We start from the raw sequence: 14,092 nt of genomic DNA, 5'->3' as shown, positions 1-14,092 counted from the left end.
ATGATAATGCATTAATCCCACTTCCCGTTTCATTTTCAAATTACCCACCCATTTCTGCATCACGCAAAGATGAGTTTTACAGCTTCCAGCAGCTCAGAGAATCTTTCGATTCCATAAAACAGGAGCTCGTTTTGATTCAGACCGGATACTGGAGTGAGTGGAAAGGGGTGTTTTTTAAAGTCAATGATCGATACTGAAAAGTGTACATGATAAGTGTAGATGCATTATCAGTGTCAAGGGTTGAGTTTCCTTTCTGTTAATCTTTAGCATGCTGTGTAAGTTTCAAGAACAATTTGGGAAGTCAATTTGTTAAGTCATGGACCAGAAAATGGATAACCTGTGAAGGATCGTGAATACTGCCACTTTTAGGCCCTTGTTTTTCTTTGCTCGTTAATATTGAAATGATAGTGATAAGATATCCCTGGTGTACGGTGAGACTTCCATTTTTGGCCACGACTGTTATCAAACATCATCTCATTCGCGTTCCACATTTTGTTACGCATCATTGCACTTTGCAATTAGTGGAGAGACACGATGCACCATTGTTCAATTCTGTAATTGGCAGATGGCTACCAGTAAGAGATGATTTAAAGATCTTACAATGTCCAAACTTTGATATTAATCTGCACATCGTGAATTTTTAATCATAAACAAATTTCCAGGGGCTATCAATTTGTTGCAATGTGAAGTGTGAAGGTCTGTTGTCTGTGACGCAGAGCTGTCATGTATGAAACAAGCTAATTGTCTGTTATCAGCTCTTGTCATGTGTCTGTCATCCATTGATTAATGTAACTTTAAAGCCCCAATAGCTGCGAATTTTATTCATTATTTTCATCAATTTATTTTCAAGCAAAAGTTGGTTTATGTAAATGTGTTAACTGAAGGACACGCATAGAAGTATCAATGCTTGCTAATTTGGACCATACCTATGCATTCTAACAGGTTAAATGATTGACGGGTGTCGCACTCATAAAACGGTGCCCCCATGGAAATGTACAAAAAATGCAGTATTACCTGCACATACACATCGTAACCATGAAAGAAACAAGAATGATGCCATTTACTTGATTGCACAACACACGATGGTCAACCTTTTGTTGTTGTAATCTTTATTTTCTCTGTCACATGTTTAGTTTTTGAAAATGGCGGGAAATCTAAAATGTTAAAATGTTTCAATTTACATGCCACTTTTGACATTTATGACAGTGTCATACACTTTTTCCCATCTTTAATAGGTCTTATTCAAAGAAAACTCTCAGAAAACTCAGAATGTTTTAAGATTGGTTTATTACACATTTGCAGGGCTTTAACATTTCTTTTCTGAATAAGCCCGGGCTTTAACATTTCTTTTCTGAATAAGCCTATTTTTAAATGTTCATAGCTTGGTTAGTTACATGTCTCTGTGCATAATCTGACATGGATTTCTTTAAATGTTAATAACATTTGCATATGTTCTCTATCACTACTCTTGGAAGTTGCCAGGGATGACTATATTGTTCCAGTTGTGGTGTAATTTGCATATGTAGATTTCTAGGGTTATCTCTTGTATTTTTTTGTCCAAGTATGTTCTTTATAATAATATGATTTCATTATTGAACATCAAGAAGCAAGACACCTTTAAGACTAGGGGTGAGATAATCTTTCAGTTTTCATCCATGTCCGTGCTGTACCGGGGTAGTACATGTACGTATCAAAGGGAAAGAAATGATTTGATGTGTTTAGAATGTAATCGATACATTCATGCATGCAAGTTACAATGTACATCCATGTAGAAAATCGCTGAAATAATGCATAGAAGAAAACGCTTGTGTCAACATCTTTGAAATCGATGGTGAATCAAGCATACTGGATCTGTTCACTATCTCGAAAGCAAAACAACAAATGGATACTACACTGTTGAATACAGTCCAGGGTTTCAATCTCTATTCGTGAGAATGCCCTTATTTCATTCTTTTTAGTGAATTTGCATTGTACTGTAATCTTTTCCAACATTCATCAATTATGTAGTATTGACATCTTCTCAATGTACCCACTCATTGAGTTCTGGTAGGATACTGTGTTATTATCAAACAAAGCACCAGCAATACCCTGAACCAATCAATGCCAGTTTATATTGACTGGTTTGCCCAGACCCGTGAATCATAAATTCACTTTCAACACATGGGCAGCTTGCATAATTTTAACTTTCTTGTGCCGGGATATAACAATTTGCAAAAATGAGAGCACTGAACAAAATCAAATAAGTTGTACAGTACAAAATGTTGCCCTTTCTTATATATGTGATACTGATACTGCATGATTCTTCTGTATGTACCGGTATTTCCACACAGTGAATTTTTCATCATATTATTATCATGTTACTGTATATCTTATATTCAAGTGATTCAAGCGGAATGATACTCAGCCATACAAAGTTTTGTAGGGCTGTGGTATCAATTTGTCTAATGTACCTGTACATACAATTTTATTGATGATGAAACTACTTTCCTGTTGTAATATATGAGTCAGTATCTGACATTTATCACATGGTATTAAAACACAAATGAAAGTGGATTCAATCTTTTCAAAACATTTGTGATAGTGCATTATACTGTATGGTTGTAATATTAAAATCAAATTGCCCACCTCCTCTGTATTTCACCATTATGGCCTAGCTTTTAGTCTAGTACATGTACATTTATCTTTACAAACTCATTGTAGTTTTGAGATGGAGACAAACGAAGGCTTGATAATGAACCGCCTGCAACTTTCTGTGCATTAAGCGTGTTCTCTGCATTTGAAATCCGTTGACAATAGATCTGTGATTGAACCTTCTGGCCTCTGTTGCTCCCTTTATAGACAGCAGCGTGAATGATGAAATAGCTTTGATGTGAATTTTTTCTACAAACTAAGACCAGTGCTCAGAGTTACCGTCAATACACCTGACATTGCTCGGCATACTCTATGTATAGCTTGGTAGTTGCCTATAGCACCTGTTCTTGAGATTGTTGCCATGGCACAGAAATAGGCCAATAAATTAGGTTTTCCCATGATACTCTGTACTTCAAAATCAATGTGTGAAAGGTAACAGAATAAACATAAAGATGGGAAAAATATATAGCACAGAATTTCAAAAGTAGTCATAAAAAGCCCCTTTTGTCTAAAACCACTAATAATAATCCAATGAGGGGTCATTTCAGTGATCTTCACATTCAAGTGTGATAGGAAAGTTATTGAGTAGGGAAAGGGCACATCCACAGAGTGTTGACCGCCATCAATTTATTTTTGCCTTTCAAAGTTAGGCATTACTTATACAAGCCAGGTTTTTCAGACCTTCGCCAACCATCAGTCCAGGTTATATGTAACCCTGTGCATTATGCATAGCATGCCTTGGGTCATTGTTAGACCTAAGGATCTGCATTCAATGTAAAGCATCAAGCATAACCACTGTTATTCTCTCTTTTGTACTGGGGCGTATGGAATGAGGGATGGGTTGCTGTAGCACTTAAATATTGTAACATTGTGTGAAACTTATCAAAATTAACTTGAAATGTCGGCACCTCGGCCGCATTTCCACAAAGACATTTTATACATTTTAACCTGACAAGGACATGGCTACACCCTGGATCAGATTCTAGGTGGAGGTTGCCAAAATATACACTTGGGGAACGGCTTCCCCCTTCTCACAATTAAACCCTACTTAGTGTCTAAATATGATGGATTACAGACCATCTGTTGGTACATATGATCTGAACTTGCCAGACCATGACGCTGAGACCAGACTTTGCGTCCACTCCTTGACAATTTATCAAGGGCCAAACCTCTAATGTCAAATGCAATATGTAGTGGATATAACTGTATGATTGAGCTTGGGAAGCTCACTCCTCGCTTCTCCTCCTTACGCTGCACTCCTCCCTGTGGAGCCTGCTGTGTGTGCTGAAGGCTGGGACTCTACGGTGTCAAGACTGTGGTCCCACCATTGAGCAGAGTGACTGAACTACGAGAGAAGCACTGGGTGTGCATACACTTGGCCAGTTGTACCTGAACAGAGACAATCTCGACATCCTACGGAACTGCCGTACAAGGCTTGAATTGCGGGACCTCTGGTGCTAGGACAAACAACTGTGCACATGTGCTACGGGAAAGGACTTGAACGGGATCTGTGTTGAAGTTACCGGATCAAGGAATTGTATGCTCGACTGGACAGTGAACACGGCAGACGGACGCTTATTTAACCCGGGCAACTGTAGAGCTCATAGACTGTACTACACGTTACTCCCCTACCCCCTTTTTACGCACAGGAGTCAGATAAGTTTTTCTTATTATTGTAACTTAATATTTCTTTTATATTTAATTAGAATAAATAGGAGAATTACTATATTTTCTGTGTGTGCCTGGATTACTGTTGTATGGACGACAGCTGATAACATTGATCACATTAAGAGTTCTGTCTCCCCACTTACCCACGGCCAGTCGAGACCAAGGCCTTCCAAATTAATTAACTCGTCCCAAAAACAAATAAAATAAGATCATTACATATTGTAACATTGCCTTATATAAAATTACCATTGTACAATGTACATGCCCAACAGAGACCACATAAGGGTATAAATGAGAAAATCAGTATGAACCACACCTATATATTGACAAACTAATAGTTTTCAGATTTCAGTAAAACCCAACAGCAAAAAAACTAAAGAGGGAAATTTTGTTTCACTATCTTCGCCATACCGGTAGAAATGATTTAAAACAAACAACACTTCTTGCCACATCAACATGTGATATGTGAAGTTCTTCACTGACACTGTAGATCTCCAAGCTACATTTATGCATTTAGGGTAGGAGAAGTTGCAAAATTTATCGATTGAAACTGTTGCTATGGCAGCCACATGTACCAAGAGATGGCCTGGAGCCCCGATGAGTTGGGGAACAGTTTTTCCTTCTGTGGTCGTTGACATTCTTTTTTAATTAATTTTTCAGGACCGACTTTTCAGAGAGTATTTTTAAAAGTGCGGTCTGTTGATATCTCAATTGAAGGGTACATGGTATATGTGTTGGCATGAACAGATACCCCTGCGTCTCTACCCTGCTAAATCTAGTCCAGTTGCCTGCTTTTATTATACCATTCATGTCTGTTCTAGATCACTGATGCAGGCAGCCACCGTTCAAAAAACTTACATTTTAGAAAGGCTGGTTTTAGGTCTTTGCACACGGCTCCAAATCCCCTCCCAGCATATCATTGGTTATAGCTAAAATGTATCTAGGTTATACATGAATGTGTGTCGACAGTTCCATGGCAAGCATCACAGATGACGGTACTGATATCCTACAATAGCCATCAACAATCAGACCTTCAACGTTTGACCTTCATTTGTCCTCAGTTTCGACCTTTATGGTGCTATCATTAATTTTCTTGCTTTTTCTTTAAATCCTTTCCCAGATCTCCCTGCGTAACCAACAGATGATGGAAGACACCTTGAAATGCTGGCTTTGACTTTAAATGATGCGAAGAGGAGTCATTTTCTTTTCTTTTTTACGCTGATTTGTTCTTCTCAAAATTGTTGTCAGAAGAGAGACCACTGACCAAAATGACATCTATCCTCATAGTGTTTCTGGCCATATTCACTGCAAGCAGTGGTTTATCACTGCAGGGTAAGTGCGTGACCATTTATTCATTATTTCACCGAAGTTTTTCTGTCAAATTTAGAGTTTGGAGAAAGATTCATGCTGATGACATAGCTACTCTAGAAAAAGATGCTTTTGATATTGACTCAGGCATGAGATGTGAAGGTGTATGGTCACGCGATACAGTATGATAGAGACTTACAGGTTGTAGTAGTGACTTGATCCTGTCAGTGGGAAAGTGAGCTATTATAGGCACAGCCATGATGTCATTCACCCACTTCGTCTTCACAAGATCCTGGATTTCTGAATATTATGTTTTCAAGTAAAGTGACACCTGATGATCCCCGTGATTGTTCTTGGTGTGACAAGTTTTCGGTCCAGAGAATTTTCCAAGAAATCTACTGCATCATTTTCTAGCTTTACATTGGTCCCAAATTCAACAAGCAGTTTGTGTTTTGCAGTTTGAAAAGTGTGAAGAAATGGTACATTTACATTAGAAGAACACTCGAAAGTGATATGCCATGACCTGAGATGATTGATTGTGTTCTACAAGAAATCATTAACCGATTCTAGGCTCTGCATGATGATCTTTCAATCAATGGATAGGACTTCATCAGTTATCCTAAGATCCAATTAGGGCAAATCTAATTCACAACCAATCACCAAATGGATTCTACTCAATTTGTTACCATTCCGGCACAATTATCCGGTTTACTGTCAATTTTCTGTGAACGGGTCCAGATCCGTCATTGCTAAAATTGGGTTTGGGCTAAACATGGCCATGAAAGGATCAAAGTTCTTCAAATGCAAATTTATCAGAAGTACAAGGCTTGTCAGTAAATACTAAGACTAACCACATCACTGAAAAAATAATGCCTATGTATTGAGTTCACTTCGAATGGTCAAATGGAAAATGAATTATGATGATCAGATTATGTCAAGTTTTTGTAATAATATGCGCTAAAAATCTTCCCAGAAAATATGTTTGCAAGCTGCCACTTTGACAAAGTGATTTAAGCAATAAACATTCATTCTCTGTACAAATCTTTGATTGTAAACTGAAAGAGCCGATTGATATTGCTTAATTCAATAGATGAAAATGCATCAAGCTATAGCAGACTGATATTGATATAATTGTTCCGTAGATGAAGCGCGTGGTTTCAGGCAAACTGGCACTTTGAAGTCTGTGAACCATGATGTATTAAGCTGTTTTCAGTACAATAAACAACCGGCGGGAAATAGAGAACAGTTTGATAAAATTTCAGCAGTCATCCACGCAGCATCAATGGCTAATTGAGCACAAAATAAAAGGGGCTATTTGATATTTAACTCCCAGTTTTTTTTCATGTCGACTGCAAATTCTTGTTCCAACCCCAAAGCATATTGATATACCAAGTATTTGGCTTTTTTTACACTCCATCTATACCTGTAGAATGCACTAGCTGTTATTGCATACATTTGAATTCTTGTCAGAATCAAAACTCAGTCATCAGCAATAGCAATGCAGTCTACTCCTGTATAGACTTGGGTTTTGGGAGCTGAACAAGAAAGTGTAGTTGCCGCTAAAAACAACAATAGTGAAAAAAATTCATCAAAATTACGGATACCGATTCATCCCAGGTTAGATTTTTTCATCATCCACAAATAGTTAACAGTGATGGTTCACACGCACTTTGTCAGTAACATTCACACACACGCGGACACACACACACATACATATACAATGTTTCTGTTATTCTGGAATGATGTAGATGTATCGTTTTCTCTGGCTATGTATGGCAGACTGATGTGAAACACCATTTGGTAAAGCATGAAAATATAGGATGTTATCAAATGAGGCGGACTGAGAGGACGTAATCAGAAGAAGTATTACGGCAAAATCCATTTTTGTGATTGATATTTCTGACTTAATCCATCAATGGTTCATTTGGTAATGGAATTTTGTGATATACATCACATGTAATAACTCAGATCATGGAACGTAATCGTGGATTTGTATTTGAAATGATAAAGAGCAAACATGGCCGTTCTTTTCTTATCTTTTAATGCATTGATAGGATCACTGTTGTTGTACCTCTGCGTTCCCATTTTTTTGATGATAGAACCATTGCCCTAGCATACATGTACATGTATGCTTATGTGATGGCCGTCAGTGAGAGATTTCAAACTTGAAACTGAAGAAGGGTTCAACGTTTTGCTGTCTGTGGCATACACCCTGCTTTCAACAACTCCACCGTGAGTGTGAGAGAAGTGTGTGAAAAATACAAAAACATTCTTTGCGAGAAATTTTGTTTGCACCATCAAGACATGGATTCGATGGATCACTTGATACGTGCAATAATACTTATGTGTAAATTGTGAATTTATGAGGTGTTTTCCTGAGCATAATGACTGCTTGAAAACTGCCTCTCTTATAGTACACATACTATCTAATGGACCACTCCACTGTCTTCGACATTGCCTGCGTTTTTACTTTGTTCCATTATTCAACAGAAATGATTGATTTTTTTTTCATGGTTTTCTTCCCCTCAGCTATTTTCCATCTTCTTGCATGGAAATCATCGATTTGTTTTTGTGCGTCTTTGGAACATTTTTATTACCAAACATGTACACATTATGTTTTCTTGGAGATCAAACAGCCTCCCTGTGTATGACAAGGCACTGAATATTTGATTTGATATGAGGGCAGTGTATTGTTTCCTGCAAGTTAAAAATTTCAAAACAAGAGAAAAGTGACTATGAATTTATCCCTCAAAGAAAACTCCAACATAAGTGGGTTTTTTTATGCGCCATTTAACGGATACATAACTTACTTTCCAATAATTTCCTTACTCTTTATTCAACAATTTACAAACTCTTTTGACAACATTTGTAAAAACAGATATGAACTGTAAATGCTCACGTGTTTAATTATATATTGAAGTTATGTGTAAATCTGAACCTTTGCCACATGTTTGCAACTTCATTGAAAGTATTATGATCAACATAATGAACAATATTCACCACAGATTAACTTTATAGGTCATTAAGTATTCAAATACGCAATTAGCTGAAATAGAAATAGTTAATTTCTTTGACTGCTGTCATTGTATCACCACTTTATATAGCAAGTGTAATTGCATGCCTTTGGTCAAGTCCTTCAAACTATATATTCCAAACTTTGAAAGCTCATTAGATATGCAAACTATAAATTAGCTGACACGAAAACTTAAGTGCGAAATGACTATCAATATTGGTATAACCTGGTATAATTATCAATGTACATAGCATGTTATGCCAACTTTGATCAAATAAATCCAAGTATATATCCCTAATTAGGAAAGTTCATTAAATACACAAATTAGGAATTGGCTGAAGCAAAAATGCCTAATGCCTTTCAATAATGTTTGCCTACATAATAGTATCTTTACTGTACATAGCAAGTTTTATCAATTTTGGTCATGTAAATTTAAATATATATCCCTAATTTCAAAAATTCATTAAATATGCAAATTAGGAGCTGGATGAAGTAAAAATGCTTAATGACTTTCAGTAACGTCGTATCATAGTATCTTTATGTACATAGCAAGTTTCGTCAACTTTTGTCTAGTCAATACAGATAAATATCCCTGATTATGAAAGTTCATTAAATATGCAAATAAGGAATTGGCTGAAGTTCAAATGCTTAATGACTTTCAATAATGTTCTATCATAGTATCTTTAATGTACATAGCCAGTTTCGTCGACTGTAGTCTCGTCAATTCAGATAAATACCCCTAATTAGGAAAGTTCATAAAATATGCAAATTAGGAATTGGCTGAAGTAAAAATGCTTAATGACATTTAATAATGTTCTATCATAGTATCTTTAATGTACATAGCAAGTTTCATCAATTTTGGTCATGTAAATTCAAATATATATCCTTAATTTCAAAAGGTCATTAAATAGCAAATTAGGATTTGGATGAAGTAAAAATGCTTATGACCTTCAGTAATGTTAAATCATAGTATCCTCAATATGCATACCAAGTTTCGTCAATTTTGATCGAGTAAATTCAGATATATATGCCTAATTAGTAGATTTCATTAAATATGCAAATTAGTAATTATCTTTCACGTCACCCCTTAATAACTTGCACAGCTGATATATCTTGATGTGATCAACATTTGTAGCAAATCTCATCAAATTGTGTGCAGTCGTTCTCAATGTATAGCCGTTTTTTCTAAAATCATTAATTATGCAAATGAGCAAAAAGTAAGCAAGCCACACCCACCAAAAACTAATCAGTTCTTGCCATTTGCAAACTGAATATATGTACCAGATTTGATTCTGATCTGATAAGCCATTTTTGAGATAATGGACCAACAGACAGACAGACAGACAGACAGACAGACAGACAGACATTGCTGCGACATATGTCCACGTGTGTAAACACGTGAGCCAAAAATTAATAATATGTATGAAAGTAGAAAGCTAATGAATCAAGTAATTTACTCTGTATCTATAAATCAAAGTATACAGATGTCCTCATGAGAAATCAAAGTGTTCAATGTGGAAAGCAGAGTGTTATGCTTATAAATAATAACGCAAACTACTACAAATACAAAGTAATAATATCGTGTGTTATTATATATATATATATATATATATATATATATATATATATATATATATATATATATATATATATATATATATATATATATATATATATATATATATATATATATATATATTGCTCAATAAAAAAAAAGAAGTGCGATTTCTACTACACCATATTTTACATTCAGCTTCTTAAATTTAGGAGGAGGATACAATAGACAATTCTGTAATGGATACTAAGACAACACTTGGTAAAGAAAAACAATGACGAGCTTCCTTGCTAAACCAGTATATGTTCTCTCCACAGCACCTAGAACTTTGGTTGTGGAACAGGGGTCAAATTTGAAAATCCTTTGTGATATTAAACACAAGTTGAATGAATCCAGCGTGAGCTACACGGCTAGAGATGTACACTGGTACTTGGCAGACACAATGCTTCCGTCTGATGTCCAAACCGTGGTAAACAACACCACAACACAGCTGACCCTTGAGAACGTAACAATCCAAGACAGTGGCAACTACTCCTGTGTGCTTGGAGCCTCTGCGCAGGAAAACATTGCCATGGCAATCACTCATCTTCAAGTCGGAAGTAAGTATTAAGTGCCTCTGTTGAGTGGACATGTCATTGTTTGATTGAGTGCTTGCCTTGGACAAGCAAAACTCAAATCTGACACTTTACGATGTATCAACAGTCAGTTGAGTGACAATTTCCATTGTCAATGGAGTTTAAATGCAAATTTAACCTTTCATATGTGACTCCCAATAATCAGCAATTTGATATGTGATCAATATGGAAGTGAAAAATTTGGTCTAGGAATTACATTGCAGTGTTTTTATTTATGACATGAGCTTGTACGGTGAAATTTCTCAGATTTAGATGAATTTTAGAGACGTGCAATGAGACTTATTCTTGACATTGTTCCGCCTCTTTCCACTTTTCAAATGTATACGCAGCTTCATTGGCTGCCGATTAACTTGAAACTCTGTTGTAACCGTATGGCCCAAATTTACAAAGCAACTCACAATCTAACCCCTGACTAAATAACCAGTATGTTCAAGAATTATATCTCTTCCAGACCACTTCGTTCTTCCAATCAGAACCTCCTTAAAGTTCCCAAAGCATGTACACTTCTTTATCAGAACACCTTGTCAGTTGCAGGTGTGGATGAATATAACAATCTCCCCAAATCAATGAGGGACTCTGAGTCACTGACTAGTTTTAAGAAATCTTGTAACAACTTTTTGTATAATACTTACTTGTCTGATGCCTTTTCGTAGTTTTTTTTTTATATTTGTACTTCTGTGTTTTTTGTGTTTTCATGCTTGTGCCGTAAGTGTAATATGATTTTCTTTTGTCTATTCGACCTAAACAAAAAGAGGTGTTTTACCTATGGAGTTATCGAGTTTAAAAAAAGATTAATAATAATAATAATAATAATAATAATAATAATAATAATAAGGCTAAATATAGAATACTTCTCTGTGATTTTAAGTCTCATGAACCTAAAACACTGGTCAGCATCAGGTATTTGACTTTGAAATTTCACACTCTGGAACGAGTGACGGCATGGTAGCACACCACGGGTTAATAACCACTTCTGTAATTGGTTGTTCCAAATACCAGACGTTGGTGCAGGGAATGTTATCAAAACATTTGTGATAACTTTCTTGTCAAAAGATGAATTTTTGTCATATCTATCTGATACTTTTCATATCTGGCAAACACGTTCTTACAGATAAGCTTATTTAGAGTTTAAAGATGTACAAAATTAATAAAGGCAAAATTTTAATATTTAAATGTTTGGAGCCAATTTTCTGATTGTAGTGTGCATCATTTTCTCTCAAACTGCTTGCCTGATTGCTTTCAAAGTGCAAAGGCATGTTGCTTCTATTGATGTTATTTAGAGATCTATTATGAGGGTCATATAAATAATGTTTTCAGGTTTATAGTCAATATGAGACTATTTTATGAATAATTACTAGAACAGCTGGTACATGTACCGAGGTTTTTGGATGTTATGTGCTCTCCACTGATTGAGTGTTTTCATGATGATTTTTTGTCATAAAATACATGCGATTGCAAATTTCATCACGCAAGCTCTGTAGATTTTTGAGATGCTGAATCAGGTATCGTATTGTGTAACAAACCACAGCTACAACAGTATTGGTTGCCAAGCCACTTGTTTCACAATTTGGCCATGGGATTTTGGTGTGTACACACTGCAAAATATTCTGCACGCCTTAACCTGTTCACCCCCGATTCCCTGTAAACAGGTCCACACTCACCATTGATAACAATGGGTTCGGGACAAACCACTGTGGTGAAAGGGTTAAACTGTGCAGGGATTTTGAAAAAATCATCTGCACTTAGTTTCAAGGCTACATCTCCCTGTATTTCAAAATTTAAAAGAAAGGGAAAAGAAAACATTTTACAAGATATTCTAGAAACTTATAGTTTTGCTACATGAACAGAATGCTGCCTCCTTTCATTCCTGTATCACCAATATTGTTACTATGCGATGGTTATCATCGTCGAGAGTGGTATCCTTTGTAATGGAATTTGGATTACTGTATCTCCGCAGCAAAACCGGGCATTGTGAATTTCACCTGCGTCTGCTACAACATGGGAGATATGTGGTGCACTTGGGAGCCAATAGACAGTTATCTGCCCACTACCTACGAATTTACCTGGAGACTGTAGTAAGTACATGTATTTATGAACTGTTTTTTAATTGCGCTGAAAAAGTGTAATTTACGTTCAGATGACAGCTAGGTGTGTGTTATGATAGATAGAATAAGCACCGCACCTCAGCAACAAGAGGTGAGTTTCATCAAAATTTAATTTCCACGCATGACTTTTGATATTTAGAAATACCACTTAGTCTATTAAATGTTCAACAGTTGTTCATTTTAAAGACATCTTCACTGATCGTCCAACCTGTATGAAGTAGTATTGGATCTATAATTAGGGGCCCAAGCCTAGAAGGCTGGGCCCCAAATGGTTTTGCTAGGGTTCTTCTGCTCCTTCTTCTTCTTCTTCTTTTTCTTCATCTTCTTCCATCAATTTTTTGCCAGCCTAGATCTGGAAAACCACTGCATGTACACTTCCCAAACTTGGAACAGTGATCAGGGCCAATGAGAGGTGGTGCACCTAACCCTTGAATTTTTAATTAGTCACGTGGCCTGGCGGCTATATTGGATTTTATGAAAACCTAAAAGTTGCTTTTCCTTGTGACTTAGGGGTCTGGTTAATTTGAAATTTCATCTGTAGCATACACATCCTCTGTTCTTTAAAATTTGCAAATAAAATCATTAGCGGTCACGTGACCTTGGCCGCCATATTGGATTTTTAAAAAAAATCCAATTTAATCTATAAAAATCTTAAATTCAAGAACCAAGAAACCCTTTGAATTCAAATTTTACATGTCACCACTAGTGTTAAGAGTAATATCAAATTTGTGAAAGGCATTTGGATAACTCATGTGATTTGGCTGCCATCTTGGATTTTCAATTAAATCTATAAAAATCTAAAACTCCAGGAGCAACAGACTATTTGAATGGAGACTGTACATATGTTATCACTAGTAAGAGTACTGTCAAGTTTGCGAAAAGCATTTGGATCAGTCACGTAGTTTGGCTTCCATATTGGATTTTTTGTAAAATCCATTTTTATTTAAAAAAATATTTAACTCCAGGACCAAGACTCTATTATAACTGAAATTTTACTCAAGTCATTACTGTTGTGAGTACTATCAAGTTTGTGAAGGCCATGTAAATTGGTCACTTTGTTTGGCGGCCATATTGTTTTTTTGTGAAAAACCTACGATTACCAGCAAATAATATTCAAACAACTTCTCCTCCAAAAGCAACAAACCATTTAAACTGACATTTTGGGTGTATCATCTTT

At 36.0% G+C, this 14,092-nt stretch overlaps 1 protein-coding gene across 8 annotated transcripts in view; it reads left to right on the top strand.

Moving 5' to 3' along the window:
• Window positions 1-14,092, top strand: part of LOC139139117 (protein sidekick homolog) — a 112,178-nt gene that overhangs the window by 66,519 nt on the left and 31,567 nt on the right. For all 8 annotated transcript variants that reach the window (XM_070707907.1, XM_070707905.1, XM_070707901.1 and 5 more), the window contains 3 exons: window positions 5,420-5,631; window positions 10,493-10,774; window positions 12,768-12,885. In XM_070707907.1, coding sequence (XP_070564008.1) covers window positions 5,568-5,631; window positions 10,493-10,774; window positions 12,768-12,885 — 464 coding nt within the window. In that variant the 5' untranslated portion in view covers window positions 5,420-5,567. The remainder of the gene's footprint in view (window positions 1-5,419; window positions 5,632-10,492; window positions 10,775-12,767; window positions 12,886-14,092) is intronic.

Source organism: Ptychodera flava, chromosome 8, assembly GCF_041260155.1.
Source record: "Ptychodera flava strain L36383 chromosome 8, AS_Pfla_20210202, whole genome shotgun sequence".
Lineage (NCBI taxonomy): Eukaryota > Metazoa > Hemichordata > Enteropneusta > Ptychoderidae > Ptychodera > Ptychodera flava.
This window is presented reverse-complemented; position numbering and strand designations above follow the sequence as displayed.